Here is a 21,453-nt window from a genome sequence, read left to right on the forward strand (position 1 = left end):
ATTTGTAGGTGTACTTTATTTGACTTAAATCAACACTAAGGCTATTTTATCAACTTTAAAGAAAAAAGAAGAAATATGTGCTACAGAATAAATAATGAAATAAATATAGTAAATATCATCACATCGTCACTTAATATTGTACTGTAGAAAGACTTGCTGCAGTGGTGGATGATGCCATCTTTAGTACTTAGCTTGTCATCCTCAAAGGCCACTGTAGCTTCTGTAAATTCGACAAAAAAAGGGGTGAAGCAATGTTGCGTGGCAATCTAGAACTTTCACCACTAGATGATGATACATTTTGATTACACACTGCACCTTTTATAGGATTGAATAAAAGTATTTCAAGGATGGGTGGTGTCTTTGGGGAATGTGCTAAAGTGATCTGTGCCCAGAAAATACATGAGTGCAGTTCACACTTGTGCTCATGGTGTGTGTTTGTGCGGTAAAATACAGCCACATTAGAGACTGAGCAATAAGATTCACGATAAAGTGGAGCAACATTCCGCTAAGTAAATAAATGCACCTAATGCTATGCCACATCAGCAGCCGCAGTGGGCAGAAAGGTCATGACAAGTATCTGCTTCTAGACCACTTGATTTTCTGGTTTGGGCTGTTTGAGTCACATGCTTTGAATCATATGATGATGATTCGACCTGATTATGGAGCATTTTTTTGTTCCTGGATAGGGTTTGAATTACTAATCCTATTTTTAATAGTTTACCTCAACAAACAAATCAAAAATGGCAATGCAATCAAGACTCGGTGATCACCAAATAACAAGTGAAGCTTCATCCACAATAATCAAAGCCACGCCAAGGAGGTTCAACACCCATTGCCTACATGTAAATTTAGTGCTTCATTTGACTATCTACTTTCGGTTTTATGTTGAAAGTGGGTGTGGTCTATAAATATGTTCAAGTGTGCCAACAGGGCCATGTGACTGTTAGGTGATCTATATCAGGAACAATCTGTGGACTGAAGAGTCACAAAGAGCCTTGCATGTTAGGTGAAAGTAATTCAAGAAAAGGCACAGACAACGGAAGGAAAGAACCATCATGTAAGCCATTTTAATTCAATTTACCATATTATTTCTGTGTCCTGACCATAGTGATTGTCTAACTTAAATACATTGATTTATTAAGTATGTATTTGCTGTTGAAAAAGCTAAGTGACAAACTTTATACATTTATAATGACCAGCTTTTTCATAGATGCATATTTTGTACTGTCTAAGTTTCAATACTGTATAAATATGTACAGCCAAATGTCTAATTTGCACTGTCTTTGTCTCAAGCTGTTGATGTACATGAGTATGTTTTAATGAAATATTGATACCATGTTTTTATCTGTTCTGTATTTTATCTTTCAGTGTTTCAACTTTGCAGAAAGAAAGAAAAAATGTGTGAAGCAGCATTGGCAATATCTCATGCATTCTTAACTTTTCAGTGTAAGTCTGGGCTCATAAAGAAGTTAACATATTATCATGTATGACTGTTCCGTGTCTCTTTGTGTTGCTGTTAAACTGCATTGCATTAGTAAAAGGTGTTAAAAATACTTTTTCAAAATATGTGCAAAAGAAAGCTATACAGTATGTGGTAGATGTAGTACCTTGTTGAAAGTGTAACCAACAGACCTTTTCTCAAATGACAGGAAGGTACTGCATAGGCTCTGGACGGCGATCTTTAAAAAATCACCCAGTGGACTGAAAAAATGGCCTATGCCAGCATGTACCTACCTAGTGATTTGTCTCAACTATTACACAGACTAAGGGAAAGTGGCAGAATATTTACTGAAGTGTATGAATTTAAGGAAGAGAGGATGCAAGCCATTACAAGTGAGCTTGGGGAGATATATGAAAAAGCAGCCATGCCGGAAGACACAACCACATATTCCAGGGTTGCTTTGAGAGGACTTGGAGTGACTTTTGGAACAGCTGCAGCTATCTTACTAGCTAGGTCACCAGTAGTTGGAACCATTGTAATAGCAGGTGGCACTGCAGCAGCACTTGTTTCAGCATATTTACTGAAGGCAGGGCCAGAGAACATATGTACAGAAACTGTTGAAAAATTGGGAAAAGACTTCATGACAATCACCGAACGGCTAAAGGAGGTCCTGGAAGAAATTAAGGAGGATTCTAGGGAGTTGGAGGAAAAATTGGAGGAGGTGGAGGAATCAGAACAACTTCAGAAGCTTCATCGACAAACAGCTGAACTGGCACAAACAAGCAGAGAAGTTATAGATGTGACTCTAGCCATGCAGTTGTGTGTGAGAAAACTGTTAAACTTCATCAGCAAAATCATTGGAACCCCTGAGGAGGAAGCAAAGTTGAGAAACGGTATCGCAGATGCAGCGTCTCTCTGTGACAAAACTGTCACTGAGTTTGCGAAGATGAGGAATATGCTCAAGGACTTCCGAGAATAGGAACGTGCAACATTCAATCATTGAAATGAAGCACTTGTGTGTATATCAGTAGCAAAGTTTATCTGTTTTAGCACAACTGGCTCCAAAAGTCTTCAATTCAAATCCAATTTATTCATCCCATTTGCAATCAGAAAATTGTCTGTGTATTTTTATTCAATGTATCGTTGGTCTTTGGGGAAGTTTCAGAAATTTTCTTTATTTTCTCAGCCAGCCGGAGGGACAAGTCGATGGTGGTCTGTGCTCATCGCATTTTGACTTTTATGATCCTTTCATTCTTCACACATCAATGGTTTTCAATTATTCTCTCCCTCTTTTATTCATCTATTTTTCTGCTTGCTCTTTTTAATATGTTAAGTAAAGCACTTTCAATTGCCTGTGTATGAAATGTGCAATATAAATAACAATCTTTACAACATACTGTATGATTATTATGTTACAACCTATTGCTTTCATAAAGTTTTGATTGTTAAATATAAATCGCTTTCATGGGCGTCAATGTGTTAGTCAAAATGCTGGAAGTCAGCTGACTATTTATGACACAAGTACATCACACCCAAAACAAGGGAACAATGTTTAAAAGCTCTTTCAACAGTGAATAATAGGAGCAGTTGTATGCTATTGTGTAAGACCGGTTCAACTGCAGATTTAGGATTGTGTTTCTCAGTTAGCAATGTAAAATTATGTCATGCCTCTTCTCCAAGGCTGGTACATTTGCTAAAGAATACAGAAATAATTATTGTTTGTTTTAAAGCAATTTCTCAAAATTGAGCATTCTTCCTTCTTCCTTTCTCTTGAATCTTTAATATACTGTATGATGTCCAAGGATCAAAATCACTTTGATTCTAGCAATCTGTTAACTTCAAGCATTATTGCTATATTATAGGCTATATATATATTATATTTATATATAGCCCCACCTGAGGTTCCAGAGGTACTTTAACTATGCTATGGCAAGCAGTGAACACTCCGATGTGGATTTGGCCAAAAGAGGTGCAGGTAATAAAACAGTGAATTTCAGAGAGAGTGTGTACCATGAAAACTGCTTTGAATAGACTGCTTCGAATGCTTCTTTATTTTAGTGTAGTTACGTGTATTATTCTTTAGAAATCTGTTTACAATATAGTTACAATATAATTCCTGACAATAGGGAAGACAAGGGAAACGGCTGGACTAAGATTTAAAATGTTGGCAAAAGTGCTAAAGTCTGTGTGCAATCTTTGTAAATCAGAAATTGTCAAATTTAAGGATTAAGCCGCTTTAGTTTTTTTTTTGCAAGAGGTCAAATAAGGATATCTATATGTTTGTGCTAAATATGTAGCAAGAAGCAGCAAGGGGTTAGCCTAGCCTAACGTAAAGTCTTGAAACAGCTAAGGAAAAGCTAGGGAAATATCTATCCTGGCTCTTTCTTTATGTAAGAAAGTCCATACTAGTTGCCTCTAGAGTTCATTAATTAGAACATTATACGTTCTGTTTTTGGTCAATTGGAAAAAAAATTAAAGGTAATGAAACAACAATCTTTGGTTTAACCAAGCATTAGGCCTATGTGGCTAGGCACCAGTTTTTCAGCCCTGAGCCGGCTCTATGGCGGTGGGAAACCAAAAAACTGGTTCGAATTGGGCTCTAGCACCGAACTAGCCAAGATTTTGCTTCGGTGGGAAAGGGGCAACATTACTACTCTTGACAAGTAAGCTAATCCATTTCCAAGATGATGATCTATTCCTTCAGGCATAGAGTAATAATGTATCATATACTGTATGATGAGATGAGATGTTGTTGCAATTCTGTTTGCTTAGCAATAGTATTGCCCCTGTGACCTTGGAAACAACGTAGAGATTGCAGGCCTTCTTGGTTAAAATGAACACTTAAGACACTGAAAAGGAATACTGACCCGACTTGTTTGTGGTCAGAGGCAGTAGAGATGCAGTAAGTTTTTTTCTAAACCACGTTATATTGTGGCTGACTTCGACACCCTCGTCATATGTTTCCACTTTTGCTGTGATTGTATTCCTCTTCATTATTCATTCAAACCGAGTTGCAGCAGTGGCCAGCACTTGTAGCAAATGCCTTCCATGTGTCTCTAATTGCCTCAGTAGAGGTATTTAACACAAGGTGAAGTCATTAACACGTGGACACACTGTCAGATGTGGAGCCAGGCGGTCCTGGGTGAAAGAGTAGACAACAGCATACTAAAGCTAATGCAACTTCCATCGTACCCGCTGAAGAAATCTGAGCCAACATGCTAGGCTTTAATTCTCTGGGAAAAATACCCTTATATTCAACATATAGGACATATAGAGAAGCCATTCTGCGTAGGTTTTAAGTTTTCAAGAGCTGGGGACTTAACAGCACATCAATGGATATGGAGGGTAAAATATTTAACCATACAATAACTATGAATATATGAATACATTTACATAAACATAACTTGACATTAGGGAATTTGAATTTCCTTGTGTTACTTTAGACATAGCACCACCACTTTGTATAAATAATAATATATAATAAGTAAAGCCCTTGTGCCGCAGAGAGACAGACCTTTGGGTTTGTATTTATGAGTTTATCCAATGGCACCATGGGGTCTGAGAATATCAAGAAATTAAAACCACAGAAAATTGAAATTATGAGGTTTACAAGACCATGAGACACCTACACTTTAATATGACGTGGCATACTAAACCCTATATTGATACAGTATATTATCATACTTGCCCTCGTCAATGAAACTGAGCATCTGACTCTACTTTTGTTTTTGCTATGCCTAAGCCAGTAGCTCCATCTGCTGTTCAGTAGAGCACAGTTAATAGGAGGCAGAAGACTTCCATACTGTAGTGTTGAGTCTGCTGAAGGACTGGCAAAAGATGATGATGGGATGTTGGCACAATAGTTAAGTGTTGGTTACAGGCCAGGTTGTGTAGATGTGTAGCACAGATGTGACCAGTCTCAAAGACAGAGAGGAACAGGACTTTTTAATTGGAGCGTAATGACACGTCAAAGTAGGAAAAGGTGTAATCATTAAAGTAAGTGATGGCTGAATTCCATTTTGCTGCTTCAGTTTTAGGCTATACTGTGCATGATGGCTAACTGTCATTGCTTACGTCCAACTAGACTTGCCCTGCATTCCAAATCACACATTCCTTATGTTTACAATACTGCAGCTGAGCATAAAAAGTATGTAGTACTTGCGCAATTGGGATCTACTTTGCCATAACATTGCGCCTTGCCTCTTGCTTATCTGTCACACGTTGGTTGTTTTCACTTGGAGGCTGAGTCGATGTGATTTAACTTCCACTGTGCAGTGATCGCCAAAGAAAAGTATTCTGGTTTACGAACTAAAAATTATGAACGGATGTAGTAGTAGGGTATATCTATCATTCAGCATACTGCATTTGACCACCTGATTGGGGCATTCTTAATATATTTTTTTCATATTAATTAGCAGAGATGTATGGGTTTTGGAGAACGCAATGTCTCCAGAAAGGATGCCTATTTATTAACTGTATTTACTTAGAGAAAACGGTTTACAGCATACTTTAATTTTAAAATAAAATTATCTCTGAAATATCTTTAACAAGAGCTCTTATCTGTGTTTTCCATAAGTCTAATGTCAAGGTTTGTGTTTATGTGTAACGTCAGCCATTCACACACTACAGTGGTCTGTCCTTGGCTGTTGTGCGAAGCTCTGCGCAACACCTACGTCAGAGGGCTTCCCTTCGACTCTATCTGGGATCAGCACATGGTCAGTGTCAACATTTGAGGACATCCCACTCCCCCCAGCTGTCTCACAAACCAAATGTCACACACTCATACACTGTGTCGTGCACATGGACAGAGAAAAAACTGCTCTGCAGCTCCTTACTGCACCGGCTTTCCCTGCATCTCCTTTCCTTAGTTTTGAATCACAAAGAATACTTTACTAAACATGTTACGACACCCTGGTTTTCTATACTGATATACTTTTAAATGTGTCATAAGCATTTAAATAATCATATCACTTAGTTCTCCCAGATAACAGAGTTCAAAGTGTGACCTTGACTTATTAACGGTAAAGATGGTCATTAAACAACAATACATGCAGACTTTAAAACTAATTCTCTTGCAGCAAATCCAATCATCATTCGATCTCCTGCTGTTTGCCATGTTTATGGCTATAATCTACCCTGCGGTTTATCTGACAGCATGGCCACTAAAAGTGACACAAGAGACATCAGGAGGAGGGCCACACACAATGCCTGCCTACGCATGAGTAATGGCCCCTAAGTGAGGGGATCATCATCCCGTGGATTTGATTAACATTGGAGGAAGGGGGGCGGGCTATTGATCAGCACGATGGTCTTGGGAATTTGATCCCTTTTGTCCGACCCGATCTTAACGATTGAATAAACATGCAGCAATGCTGTGTTCTGTGTGAACTTTGAGTCACTATCCAAACGGTAACGCGGGAGGGGAGGGGGGAGACACGATGACCAGCTTGCGTTTAGTGGAAATGTGCGCATTAACAAGCAGCTTTTGAAAACGCGCTGCATTTGCGTCACGGCCCGGCGGTTCGTTTACTCTACTAGCAACTGGTATCCTACTGATAACGGGTAACATTGGACGAGAAACACATGATTTTGAGCACAGGCCACATCGTAACGGGATAACTTTGTTTGCATTACAACTGTAATGCAGCAATGCAATAAAATATTCATATCTCCTCTCCTATCCACAATTAGGTTTAATTCTACATATTTAAAGATAAAGTATTATGTATTTGTATTTCATCTACTGATGTATTTAGCTTTTTTCCCTTTCAATAATATTATACATTACTCGTTTTTATAAGGTCAAATGGATAAAAAAAATACACAATTATTAGATATATTGTGATTCAATAAAGCAGCCTCCATAAACCTACATGTGGACCCATATCTCTAGAAAAATGTATTTGCTTCCTTAACCTATTGGAACCAGGCCAGAAAGTGAGGGAAATTAGTAATTTATTTATTTATCTTAATCTTTATAGCCGAGTCTCGGGTCATGTTCACCTTTCCTTTGTGTGTGTGTTTTTGTTTAGTTTTTTCGCCATCAATCACGGCCCAATCATCTCCTGGTGTTAGCTGAATACAGGGACAGCCTGTTATCAAAGGAAGCGGGGTTGCCCTTATCACCCGCCGTCTCGCAGGTAAAGCGCTCATTTCACTCTTACTAAAATGACAGAGGGAGCTCTGCGCCTCCGGCTCGCCCTCCTCGCTCTTCAGCTGACATGCGTCACCTCGCTCGCTATCCCGCAGGACAGAGGGACGGCAGCGCGGCAGGACGGTTTGGATCATGTGTCCAAGACGGCGAGCGTAAAGCGCGACAAGTTAGTCCATCTGAAGGATATACCCCGGGGTCCAGTGGTGGCTCCTCACAAGAAGGCGCCGCAATTTATGTTGGATCTATTTAACGCAGTGTCCGTCTCCGATGGGACGTCGAAGAGCCAGAAGGAAATTCTGGAAGGAAACATAGTGCGCAGTTTTGAGGATAAAGGTGCGTAAAACCAATCAAACTGAAACAAACTACAATTGCTTGGTGACAATGTATTTTTAGAAAATACATGTATTTGATTTGAATCAACATTTGGCCATACAGAAGCATACAATGCATTTTATAGTGCATGACTGTTATCCAACCGTGCAGTTACGCACGATTACGCGCGGCTATTGTACCTGTTAAAATGTGCATTTTGAAAGACTTTGTTGCTTTAATTAAGGTGTTTCCTATTATTTTTCGACTGCAGGTCACTCTGGAGAGAAGTTCCACTTCTTCAACCTGTCGTCTTTTAGCAGAGATGAGAGAATGTTCAAAGCCGAGTTGCGTTGGTTCAGAAAGAAACAGAAGTTTTACCTCGGAAAGTCCTATGGGCCTCATTTCTACAAGGTACAATTCCTTTTAGTTGGAAAATAATGTGTATTTGTTCTTGAGTATATCAGTGATTCTTGAGAAGTGGGACAAAACAGGGTGCAATGTTGAAAAAATACAAACCCTATGTTTAGGCAAATTAAATTACATGTATGTATCCAACATATACTAAGCTACTGAGCTAAGGTTTGACACAACCTCCCAGCTTTTGTCCTTTTTATCAAAATGGGCTTTTTACCTTGCCATTCCTTATCAAAATGGGCTTTTTAGCTTGACATTCCTCATGTTGTGTCAACTTCGTCAGACACCAAAAAACACAAATTTATTTTCCCTCAATTTATGCTAGACCCATGAGATGTATAGTGATCGCAAATATTCACCAAAACTGATAGAGGCCACAAAACATTTTTTTTATATATCTGACGGTGTTGATATATTTAATGTTTCTTAAACAGAACAAATAGAGTTTTTCTAGTATCCATTTGGTTTTTCTGTTGATGATTGGTGCTAGTATGAACTACTGTAATAAAATGATGGAAACATTTCAAATAACTTCTTCAGAAATTGTAAGTCGGTGTTGACGTATCATGGTTGTGACGCAGGACTTTCAAGATTTGTAATGTAAAATATTTTAAAACTACAACACTTATCAGAGCCTGTCTGACTCTAATGTACTCTGCAGAGGTAGAATGTGACAAGAGGTCCTTCACAGTGACAGCTGCCCCTTATTTTGGCTGATTTTATTACATTTTAATGGATTGTCTGACGGTGGTGACAAAAAGTGTCCCACCACTTTGAAACCATTTAAAACATGAAGGGGTTGAAGAAAAACAGCTTTTATTGATATGAGAGATTATTTAGTGTTGCTTTTGATGAAAAAAGCACTTTTTAATCATTAAAGTAAATGTTTTAATAGGTTTTATTGCATATGAAAGATTGAAACCTTCTCTGTGGACACACTGTTTTGGACGTTGTGAGAAAATAACAAGTGTCATATATTTGACATAATAAGCATAAAAATTGTATTTAAGGGGATAATTGTGCTCCAGACATTCTATTCTTAATCCCTAATACCATCTACAATTTTAAATATTTTTATTTTTAAAGATAACAGCAGTTACATATGGAAGACGGCCTTTTGTCTTGGTTCTCAAGAATCACTGATATATTTAATTTTCGAATATTAAGATCTTGTGAAAAGCAAAAAGAAATCTCCAGAGACCATTGAGCAATGCATGATAATTCAATTAGAGTGTTGATGACAGTGGCCTTTTGAGTGACTCTTCTGTTTTGATCATTCAGGTGGATCTGTATGAGGTGCTAGACAGCCAAGTGAAGCCATGGAGAGGAAACCTCATCACCTCCAGACTTGTGCCCCTTTACACACAGGGATGGGAAGTCTTCAATGTCACTCAAACGGTAACACCCTCCCCACTTTCTGTTTAATTTGCTATATTTCAGTCAAGACGTTTTTCTTTTTTTTTTTTAATAATTAATTTACATTTTTTTTTGTATTTCTCAAAATAACATGTTCAACCTTTGCTCTGAATTTCAGGTGTCAAAGTGGATCCGCAACAGCCAGGAGAATAACGGCATCCTGGTGGTAACCACATTTCCCTCTGGTAACTGGATGGAGTCGCTGGTGTCCTCATCCAAGCACAATAGAGAGCTGACAAACACAAATGCCTACCTGGTCATATTCTCAGATGACGGGAAGACAGGAGCATCAAACCAGTCATACCTAGGTAAGGTGATTGTGGCCGTAGGTAAGATAATAAAACAAATCACATGTATAAATTGTGTAAAATGAAGAATTAACCATCAATTTGTAAAATAGTTGAAGTGAAGTAGTCTTTATTCAAGTGATTAATCAGTATAAAAAATATTTTATTTTATTGGGTATACTTTATTTTCTTAGAGACATTTTATTTCAAAAACTCATTCTTCATAATGTCACTTTACATGATAGTGTTTTTATAACCATTTTGTTTGAATCAAGTAAATGTATCTGTCTGTGCTAAAAACATTATTTAGATTTTGGATGCCCAAAAGGCCGAAGCATGAAACACCATTTATTCATGATTCTATTCTAACCCAGTATGAATATCATCCTATTCTCATAGGACAAGCCCAACCTGCAGCCGCCGCAGCAGCACCTGAGGTCCACGACCACCTCAGCAGGAGACGGCGCTCATCTCCAGATTACTTGCCCCACGTCCGCACCCAGTCCTGCCAGCGGGTTCCACTCTTTGTGGACTTTGAGGAGATCGGCTGGTCTGGCTGGATCATCTCTCCCCGGGGATACAACGCCTACCACTGCAAAGGCTCCTGCCCGTTCCCTTTGGGGGCGAACCTCCGAGCGACTAACCACGCCACGGTGCGCTCCATCATGCACGCCCTCAAGCTCTCCAGTGACGAGGTGGGAGCGCCCTGCTGCGTCCCAGACAGACTCCAGTCCATCAGCTTGTTATATTTCGATTATGAGGAGAACGTGGTTTTGAAGCAGTACGACGACATGGTGGCATTGAGCTGCGGCTGTCACTGACTGGCTGTGCATCCTCTGCACTCTTTACCACTGAAACAATGAGAGACAGGGGAGGCGGGGAGGGACACTGTATTGTTCTTGCATAATATGTATTATTTTGGAAAATAAAACAAATGTTCCACATCTATTTATCAGTGATCCCTAGTCCCAGGATTCCAAAAAATGAAAGGATGCACACATATAGTTGAAATAGACACTGAGTTGTATTGTGTAATCCAGTCTCTCTTAATCACATTTTTATGTGGTTTCTACCATTTTTTTTAAAAAAGTGTTGAGAGGCGATTTCAACAGCATGAAAAAAGCTGAACTTTAAATGTTCAGATTTTATTGCATGAACAATCAAAACCACTAGGATGAGCAGCTTAATGTCGGATAATAATCGATCCTTTGTGATCTATAATACGAAGCAGTTGTAGGAAATGTAAAGTTATATCGCAACCGAATAAATCGTTTAATCAGTGTGCCCATTCTTACATAAGAGCCACATACAGTGAAATGTCTATAGTTCACTCCTGTCACTCTAGTAACTGACCAACAGATGGCGAGATAGAGGTATACTGTAGTTGAAGACTACAAACCGACTCCATGACTATAATACTGCAGTAACTGGATCAGAGTGTGATTGTATTTTTAAAAGTGACTCAAAATACACAATAGGTTATCCTTGGATTGACGAAGAACAATTGTTCTCGCATAAATTAATGTATATTCTTACTAATCAAGGTGTAAATACAACGGAAATTAACATGTCGGTTTTTATTGCTTGCTGAGAGCATGAAATAAAATACATATTTTGTCACTATTGTCCTTAATTGAATTAAAATTGACTATCATTTGTTTAGAAATATGCTTTGGAATGACACTCGCACAATAAGTCTTTAACAAGTTATTGTTTTATTGGAATGGATCACAGACCCAATTTAGCCCTGCTTTATTCTAGTTTAGAAAAATACCAATGCAACAAACTTGCAAAGCCAACTCTCCTTAATGTTCTCTGTAGTTTAAAAAATGTTTAAATAAATTGTAACCAAACCAGTATAAGCTTTTAGAAGGCATACATGATATTTGTGTTGTACCAAACACACTCAACAGGTGTAACTGCAATTTCAACTTAAACATGCAACATGTTTTTAAAATGTAGTTGCTTGGACAACAAAGAAATTGACGACAAATTTGTAAAAGATTGATTCTAATTGTTTCAAGTATCTACTGATAACTGGTTGCAAACTGTCTGATGAAAAAAAAAATCTCAATCAACAAACTTTGCAGGTATAAAACAAAAATCCACAATGCCTGAAAAGTAGAAGAGACCGCAATACGACTGTGGATTTATATAACACATTCTCAGCATTTACAATAAATATTCTACATTTACATCCCAACACTCTTTTTAAACTTAAATACATTATGTACTCTTCCTACATCTTACTTATCTTTCTCAAAAGTTGCACATTATCTTACACAAATCCATCAACACAAGTTCAAGCAACAGCATTCAACAGCAACTATCATTCATCCATAAATTCATCATCTCCTTTCAGTTTGAACACAAGTCAAATTCATTCCTCTTCAAAAAATGAGCGAGGCCTCAGTAGCGTCAAAAAGCCAGCAAAGCGTCTGTGTCTCATGTAGGTAAGGCAAGTAAAGCAAAGGGAACAGACACTTAACCTTGAAGGAAAAATACACCTGGAAACTCTGTTCAAAATGAAACATGTGTGGTTGATGTACTTTGCATTTCTGGGTCCATTTTGTTGCTCATGGTGTAGTTTTATTATTCTGTATAACAGGCCAGCGTGAAGTGTTCCCACCTCACGCTGCCTAGTAACACAAAATAGTCCCTGGAATGCAATGAACACCACATTCTAATTAAACAAAACAGCACAGCAAAGGGAATTTTTCCTTTCAAAACCTCATAGCCTATCAGCTTGGACAGTCCAGCTCCTCAGTGCCTTGAAACTCCCCTATCATGTGGTCATGTTGACCATAGACAGGCTCTAAATAAGGATTTCTTTCCTTATAGTGAATTGGCCGTGACCGTTCTAGGTGTCTCTGCTCAAACTCTTCCGGTGTCATATGAGGGGCTTGGATGGGAGCTTGCTGAGCCATGGGAGACAGGGGTACTGGGACAAAGCTGTGGTAAACAACCATAGGTGGGGTCAAAACTTCCAAGGGGGATGCCTGAGGTACAGCACCCTCTCGTGGTTGGACTGGCAGCTGCACATAACTTCCTGTTTCAGGGTCAAAGAAAGTCTTCGTCTTGACTTGTATGGGCATGTCTACAAAGAAGTACTGCCCAGAGTCTGGATCCTGGAGGAGCTTACGTTGGGTCATAGGAAAGGATTGTGTAACAATGGCATGCTCAATGCTAGACTGGCGAGAAAGCTGGCTGGTGTGACTGGTGTGACTGGTGTGGCTGTTGTGGCTTGACTGCCGGGACAGGGTTGAAGGGTGAGGTACTTCCGAGCTGTACGCATCAATACTGTGACTCCTTCTCGCTGGGTTGCCTCTGCTCACCTTTTCTCTGGCTCGACCTCTCTGCTGAAGCTCGTCCATGATGGATTTCTCAATGCGCTGGCTTCTCGGTTCAAGCTTCTCACTGACTGACATATCTGAGCTAAGCTTGCGCTGGGTTCTTGGATCAAGCTTCTCATTGACTGACACATCAGCACTGAGCCTGCGCTCCACTTTACTTCCTTGGTACCTATCGTAGCTTTGTGATCGTTGGAATTGCCTGTCCGACGTAGGCCTATCGTTGAGTGCTTTGTAAACAGGCACATTACTGATGACTCTATCACTACTGTAGTGTCTTTGCTGTGGCTTTTCTCGAATGCGTCTGTTGCTGCTGCGACCTTGCCTTTCTGTTGCAACACTGGAAAGTGCTTCTTTGCCTTGGTTATTGTTTTCCACCGAATCATGGCTCTGTCTTTGAGTCTGCTGGCTCAAGTCTGTTCTGTCATGATGTTCATTTTTATTGTTGTGGCCTCTTCTTTGGGGTGGTACTTGGTCGCATAGGTTGTCGCTGTTTTTGCCATGTTGACTTTCACTGTGTCGTTGACCATCTTCTGTCTTTTCTCTGTCTTTTCTCTCGCTGCTCTTGCTACTTTTACTGCTGCTTATCTGCTCAGATTTCTCATCCTTGTGTCTATCCACTTTGTTTCTGCTGCTGCTTTGAGTTGACCTGTGGGGGGATTTCTGGGCATCCTCTTTCTTCTTCCTTCTAGTTGTCAGTTTAATGGCTTTTAGAACAGCCTTGTCTGATTTGGGCAAGACAGCTGGTGGTTTGGGTAGCCCTGTTTGGCTTTCATTACCACTGCAGGTGGATCCATTCATTCCCATATCATCAGCTGTGTCACCTGCGCTGGTTGCATAACTTTCCATGCCTTCAGATGATGGACTCACTCCAGAATATCTGTCTTCGTCCTGTGGGACAGTGAGAAAGTCTCCAAATTGTGGTTTATTTGGGTTTTCTCTGTGCAGATTTGAAGGAGAGGGCAGCAGGGGTTTTGAACTGTTTGAAATCTCTTTAGGTTCGAATATTTCATCCGGGGTTAATTTGCTGCCACCGGTAGCAGGTAAAGTAGCTGGAGGGAGTTCTGGAGTTGCCTTTTCTTGATGTATCCCTTCCTCACCCTTCTCTGAACCACTCAGACTCCCTCTTCGTGACCAGGGTTGTACAGTCTTCTTCAGCTTTTTAATGAAAGTGTTGTCTTTGACCTTAAATAGGGCTGGGATGTCCAAAGTTGGTGAAAATGTGTTGGGGGGTGACATTGGTGTCTGATTATTTTCCTCCTGAGTTAAGCTTTGATCCTTAGTGGTATTTTCTCTTCCTTGCTTTCTTTCTCTGCTCTCTTTGTGTGGTACTTTTGTCTCTTTTTGAGGAGATTTTATCTGCAGCTTTTGAGCCTCCGGCTCACTTTCATGATCACTGAAATTATAATACTCCCCTTCCATCCGGCCCGAATCCTGTTTTCTGTTTTGTGAAATAGTTTCTGTCACCTCACCAACCTCTCCATACAGGTTCTCCAGAGAGTGGTAAACATTTGACTCTGTCTCATTATTTCTGTACAATGCACTTTCCACAGAGAAGTACGATGATTTTGAGGACAAGCTGGATTGATCAGGTGGGCTCTGACTGATAACACCATTTACCAGTAGCAAGGGTGATGTTAGATTCATGGGAACTTCACTGAGGGCATCTGTATCCACATGTATTTCTTCACTTTGTCTAATTATTTTGTAAGGATCTTCTGCTGGTAAATTATTAGTTACTGTGACATTTGGTGTGTTTAGATGATCCGGTTTTAAAGGAGCCTTCCGCTTCAGTTTGTATGTTTCTGGTGCCCTGGCATTTCTGTTTTCAGATGTGGCTTCCCTTGTGGGGCTCATATTAGCTTGCATTTTATCTGCATTATTTTCATGTCCGCCAAACTCTGGTGATAAATGCAATCTATTTTCAGATTGTGTGTATTTTGATGGTACAATAGACTGACATTTGACTGCATCAGTTCCAGTAGAGTTTGCAGTATTCATCACATCCCACTCCTCCTTATCCGAACGGATTTCACTTTGACTGGGTACAGCTTCCTTCCTATCTACGTCTTGTTTATTTGAGACTGCACTGCTCATCTCTTGCACCACACCATAGTCATATTTTGCATTTTTGTTAAAGATATCTTTTTCTCCTAAATCTTTCAGATTATATGTTTCCATATTAATACTTCCATCACCTTTATCCCCTCCTCTTTTGCTCCTAGGAGGAACACAAGGAGCATCTCCCTTTTTGCCTCCATTGTGGTTCATCATATATTCTCCACCTTCCTCAGATTTCTGTCTCACTATATGTCTCAAATTCCTCTCTTCCAATTCATAGTTCGGATCATCAGTCAGTTTATCATCAACATTAGTTGTAAGTATTGTGTTTTGCTCATTGTCAATCTTATCCATGCCGGGGAGCACTATCCTACCAGCTAAGCTGTTTGGGTCACCAAATTTGGGGTCTTTCTGTGAAAGGATCTGTCTCATGTGATTGTGGTCTCTCAGATCACCTAACCTCTCCTTTAAATCATTCTCTTTTAGTGCAAAACTGTTGCCATTTTGTTTTTCTTTGACATCTGCCATAGAATCTCTCATGTCTTTTTTATGTTGCTGTACCCTTGTTACATAACTTTCGTTGCTAGCATTCTCATCTAATATTGGATTTGCATCCTGTTCTGAAAATGTATTGTTCTTCTGCCTGTCTGAGATGATTTCTTCAAGTGCCATTTTGGCTTTGTCATAATTGTCATTTAAAAGTGTTTTGTTAACGATGACTTTGCTGTCTATTTTTGTGAAAGCCTCTGGCTTAATCTGCTCCTTCTCTTTGTTTACAAATATTTCTCTCTTAGCCAACGTGTTCCCTCTCATAGACAGCATACCCTTCTTAATATTCCTGAGCTCCCTCGATATCAAATCATTCTTAGCCCTCGCCTCCTCATCTATCTTAATGAGACCTAATTTGTTCTTAGCATTATCGTGAGTACGATCGCCACGCCTCGCTCTCTCCAGCCCTTTCAAAGCATGCAAATCATTGATTATATGCTCACTGTCTCTAGCTTCTCTGGATGAAGTCCTCTCCTCATTACCCTCCACTTTTGTGTTCACTTTCAGATCACCTTCCTCAAACTTATCTCCTTGTTCATCATTTGTCTCTGCATATCTCTGATATTTTATATAATTGTTCTGTCTGGCTGAGAATAGATGTTTGAGTTTTTCCTGCTTCTGAACAGATTCATATTCTAGTTTCCCATCTCCTGGATCACCATTAGTAAGTGTGTCAACATTATGTGTTTGCTGTTTGTCAAGAGATACTTGAATATCAGATTTAGCAAAATTTCTCTTTGGTACTGGTGGTGGCTCTTTCCTGACATTACCTTTTTTGCCCACCAGTGCTGCTTCATTTCTACTTTGAGATAAGGCGTTGTTGTTCTCTGGTACTGAACTCTCCCTCTTGCTACTAAATGTTTCTTTTGAAAGGGCAACCTTCTCATCTTTTTGTTTTTCCCTCAGTTCTTCTTTGTATGAAATGGGCTTATTCATGTTGTCTGACTGAACTGCAGATACAGCTTTATTTTTGACTGCATGTATTGCTTCTCTTGCTGCTTTGATCACATCCATTGTACATATGGGTTGGCCACTTGTATCTTTTTCCTTTGAACTAACAGGCTGCGCTCCAAAGTTATTTTCTTTTATGTCTTTCACAGATCGTTTTGATTTGTCTGGTACATTTGGCAATCTTTTCCCTACTGATACAGTTGATGACAACCCCTCTTTCTCAAATGTATGGGGTGAAATTTTGGGTGAACAATCTTTGTTGACGTTTAAAGTATTTGGTGAAAGCCCTATTTTTGTTGGCTGTGCTTTTGGAGAGACTCCTTTGTTTAGCGTGAGTGGTGACAGTTCATTTGTCTCAGTTGGCTGATCTATGTGTATAGACGCACCAGGGCTCAGAGGGACATGAAGATATTTCATATCACTGTCAACAGGGTTAGCTTTCCTGTACAAATTCAGCGAAGGGTAGTTTTGCTTTTTAGCCATGGGACTCTTGTTCTTTTTTGAGTGTAATAAGGGGGAGATTGGATTCTCTTCATCGATACTACTGTTACCTGGAGCCTCCCATTTAGTTTGCAGTAAATTTGATAACAAATAATCATCTGAAAGAGGTCTATCAGTAGTACGCTTAGTAAAAACAATAGTTGGGGTGCTGTTAGAGTCCAACACAGGACTGCAAACAGCCTGTCCTTCTATTAAAATAGCTGGAGTACTTAAACCAGATGCATTGCACTCAGAGCCAGTGTGTGGTTGTTTCAAGGAATCTGATTGTGGAGATTCGGTGACACCCTCTGGCACCTCCAAAGTTTTAAATTTAGGTGGGCTGTAACGGCTTTTCACCCTTTTCCTGTTGTCTTTGAGGTTGAAAAGGATGCTGGAGGCAAGAGATTTGTAGCTGTCCCGCTTGATTGGAGGTTCAGGGGTCAGTTTGGCCTCAGAGTGTGGTCGTATTGGAAGGTCAAGGGCAGAGGGTGAGAGGACACCTTGGAGGATTTCTGATGTTTCTGTAGGCTGCCTGGAGGGAATGACGGGAGTCATCAGCTGGCAGATGCTGAACGGGGTAGACGCCAGAGAGCTGACCTCCTCAACTGCTTTCACCTCCACAGATCTAGCTTCCTTTTTGACCCAAAAAAGACTTTCATCCACAGTCTCCGAACAATTTTCCTGGGGTGGTATCCCCGGCTGACTGGCTGGAATCACACTTTTTGCCCTAGACCTGTTGCGCCTCCAGGGGGCAGCTGTCCCATCCCCTCCCTCTGATGAACACCTTTTCTCAGCTGGAGTAGTTGTGGGCTTTAGCAGGACCTTTGGCGGGGGAGGGGTGGGTTTGGGAGCAGTTGGAGGAGGAGGCTCCGATGCCACTTTCTGGCATGAATGTGCCTCCTCTATATGCAGATTCTCTTTTCTGTGTGCCTCTGTTAGCTCCTTGTAGAACGTCAAGTCGTACCATTTAGGGATATTATCTGCAGAGAGAACTGTGTCCTCTTGGCCAAAAGGGAACTGCTTGAAATCTCTCCAAGTTTGAAAAGGGCTTAACTCACTGTGGAGGAAAAAGTTTTTGATGTTAAGTTTCCGTAGTTTGACATTAGATTTCCCATTTTTGTTTTTTGAGGATTTCCCAGAGGGAGGTGCACCATCTTTGCTTGTTTTGTTTGATAAACAATCACCAGACTGATGTTGGAGACGGTTCTTGTAATGTCCATCTGGGAGATTGGTGTGATAATCAGAGGAAAAATCCGATAACTCTCTTTGGATGCTGCGAAGTGCAGATTTATCCCATGATTCACCATTAGTGTCTGTCATTCCTCCATTTTTGTTTAACATTCCCTTACAGCTTTCCTCTGTGGCACTTAATACCTTGAGGAAAGAGGACATGTGGGACATCTGTTGCTGCTGTTTCCATGGCTGGGCATAGTTTTTGTCATTTTTATTTTGCCCTTGCTTTTTAGATTCCTTATGATGAGTCTTTTTAACAGGTTCCCCCACCAAAGGTTTGTGGCAGCTAAAAGGTGAAAATCCATATGATAACTCGTCATTGTAAACTGCATCATCTCCTACGCAGAGACTTCGGAAGGCTCGATCTGTGAGTGTGCTGACCTCACGATCAGTCTCGTCCATGAACAGGTCGGTGAAACCATTGGGGAAGCGATGGTGGAGCATGCTCCCCGCCCGATGGCTCATGTGTCTCTTTTCCACACAGCTCATGATGTCAACAGCTTTCTTTCCGTCTCGTGCATCACCTGTCTTGTCTCCTCTACAGTTGCCGCAGCTCTGTAGAAACTTTCGTTTTCCTCAAGCTCAGCTGGACATTAGGGAAGTGATGGGTTATGTAGACTTCCTAAAAAAAGACAGTGAAATCAGTGTCAGTGTTTAAAAGATGCAATCCATAAGTAAGCAGACCCACAAAAAGGTTGTTTGGTCAATTCGATAACTATAAAGGGTTTTGAACTCTACTCAACTGCAGTGGCACTGATGACCTTTGTGTACATGATATGTGCTGGCTTCGCCCGTGCTGTCATGCAGGAAGCAGACAAACACTACATACCATGTGCGTGGCTATTTTTAGGCTGTGTGGGGCACTAAGCAAACTCTTGATTGCTATCAAGAGTGTGCAGCTCTATTATTGGAACGTTTTTAGTAAAGATGAACATTTATATTGTTCATGTGTGCATTTGAAAGGAAAACCCCACCCTTAACTATAGACCCTTTTCAAATGCTAACATGTCTTTTTCGTTGGGAATATAAAGAGAATTCATTTGCAATGGTCTACAACAATACTTATGCCAGCAGGTTTACAACACAGAGCTTAGGAAATACAACTAAATCATCAGTCACAGTGCGCCTCAGCAGCTGCTCTACTATAGCTTACATTAGCTATCTGTGTAAGGTCTTAGAATAGCTCTTTAACCCATTTGTATGTCCTGACCTCGGCCACTAGCATAGAAATCAAAGCTTTAACAATCTGCTAAAGCGGGACTTTCCTTATAAGCATATGTGGTAGATTGAGACAAATTTAAACACATATAGTACATTCAGTGATTCTATGTTGTGTGTGATTGTATCTGCATATCAAAACGGTATAGTTTGAAATCAATCTCATTTGTCAATCACTTGCCCTCTTCTCCTGCCCACAGGGACCACAATTGAAATAAGCCTTTGGGCTTTATTGTGTCATCCCTGACTATTTATGTATTTTAATGTCTGACACAGTGCTGTTCATATTTTATATCAAAATGGTCAAATAAAATCAACCAATCAATCAATCACTGTAGAGGATGATTTGAAGGTACAGTAGGTGAGTTCACTCCAGCAAATAGGACAAATCATTGTTATTATTTATATTATGTTTCAATGCAATCAATCCAGGTAGCATTGCTAGAACTAGATGACATTACTGTATTTTGAGTCTGACTTACAGAATGTTTGGGCTTTCCAGGAGACTTTGGTTGCCAACAATCTTCCAGATATTATAACCAGAGATCAGTTAGCAACCATGGTGCTTTCCCAGCATCTGCTTGTGTATTTATACCCAAGGAATGAGGTAGCCAAGTTAACTATACTGTATAAAGGTGCAAACATTGGAATCTAAATGTATATTTTCCTCATATATGTGAATGATATGACATTATGGTTGTTAAATGATTGTTTATGACAATAAAATGCAGTCATTCCAAAGCCCAGATCTTTTTGGATGTACATATTAGCCCATATCTAAAACTATACATGCTGAACACTGGCCCCTGAGTATTTTTTAATGTCTTGATCAACACCACATAGAATCATCCTGCTCCCTTACCTTGTGATGGGTCTTTAAGGCTCAGTGTAACTGTCCAATGTAGACTGTGGCATCAAACAGAAATCTTCAATGTACAATCCATAAAACCGGTGCAGTCACCTGCTGAGCACAAAATCTAGTAAGCGGATTTCATCCCTGGAAAACAAACATTTGCTCTTGAAGTTAAAGAAAAAAGGAAACTCACCAAAGTGAGTCAAGCCCGCAGATCCATGTTCAAATGCACTGGTCTGTCCAGGGTCCTGATAGCGAGCTCAGAAGATACCAAAATAGATGCACAAGTCGGTGTGGCCAAACTGAGCAGCAATACAGGGCGCAGCTAGCTAACCATTGGTGTCAAGTAGCAGGGCAGGACAGGGCCAGCAAGATGAAATGGACACTGTCATTGGTTATTTTTGTAACCAAGCATTGACGGCTGACAGGCTTCCTCATGGACCCCCTCTTTACTGTTGGGCTGCTTTGAAAAGACGACAGGGCCTTCATGTCAATCATTTTAGTCTTGGTGGAGATAATAAATAGTGGTGGGGTGTACTTACCTTGTGGCAGACACCATTGGCAGTGTTTAGCTTGAAACAAACTTTCTGATATAGCTCATTACAATAAACGATTCAAAGTTAGTGGAACAGCCTCAAGAGATTTGACGCTGGAGGTTGCATGGCTGCTGAATGATACTATGGCTGGGCTTATTCTTGTTGTCCAAGCTCTGTTTACATGGCCTTGTTTTGGAC

The 21,453-nt window shown here is 40.1% G+C and overlaps 1 protein-coding gene and 1 long non-coding RNA gene across 2 annotated transcripts; both read left to right on the forward strand.

Annotated features, from left to right (window-relative positions):
- The first annotated feature begins 997 nt into the window (after positions 1-997).
- LOC307266643 lies at positions 998-2,854 on the forward strand. The gene is made up of 3 exons (XR_013845378.1): positions 998-1,057; positions 1,369-1,446; positions 1,650-2,854. It is a non-coding gene; the product is annotated as an uncharacterized lncRNA (long non-coding RNA).
- Positions 2,855-7,609: 4,755 nt separating this feature from the next.
- On the forward strand, positions 7,610-10,845 carry LOC307266587 (bone morphogenetic protein 2; the record flags this gene model as incomplete). Its single annotated transcript, XM_080048641.1, has 5 exons — positions 7,610-7,928; positions 8,179-8,318; positions 9,603-9,719; positions 9,856-10,045; positions 10,424-10,845. The coding sequence occupies 5 exons, from the start codon at positions 7,610-7,612 to the stop codon at positions 10,843-10,845; spliced, it is 1,188 nt and encodes a 395-aa protein (XP_079904767.1).
- Positions 10,846-21,453: the final 10,608 nt, after the last annotated feature.

This window comes from Ammodytes marinus, assembly GCF_949987685.1.
Source record: "Ammodytes marinus genome assembly, chromosome: 20".
NCBI classification, from domain to species: domain Eukaryota; kingdom Metazoa; phylum Chordata; class Actinopteri; order Uranoscopiformes; family Ammodytidae; genus Ammodytes; species Ammodytes marinus.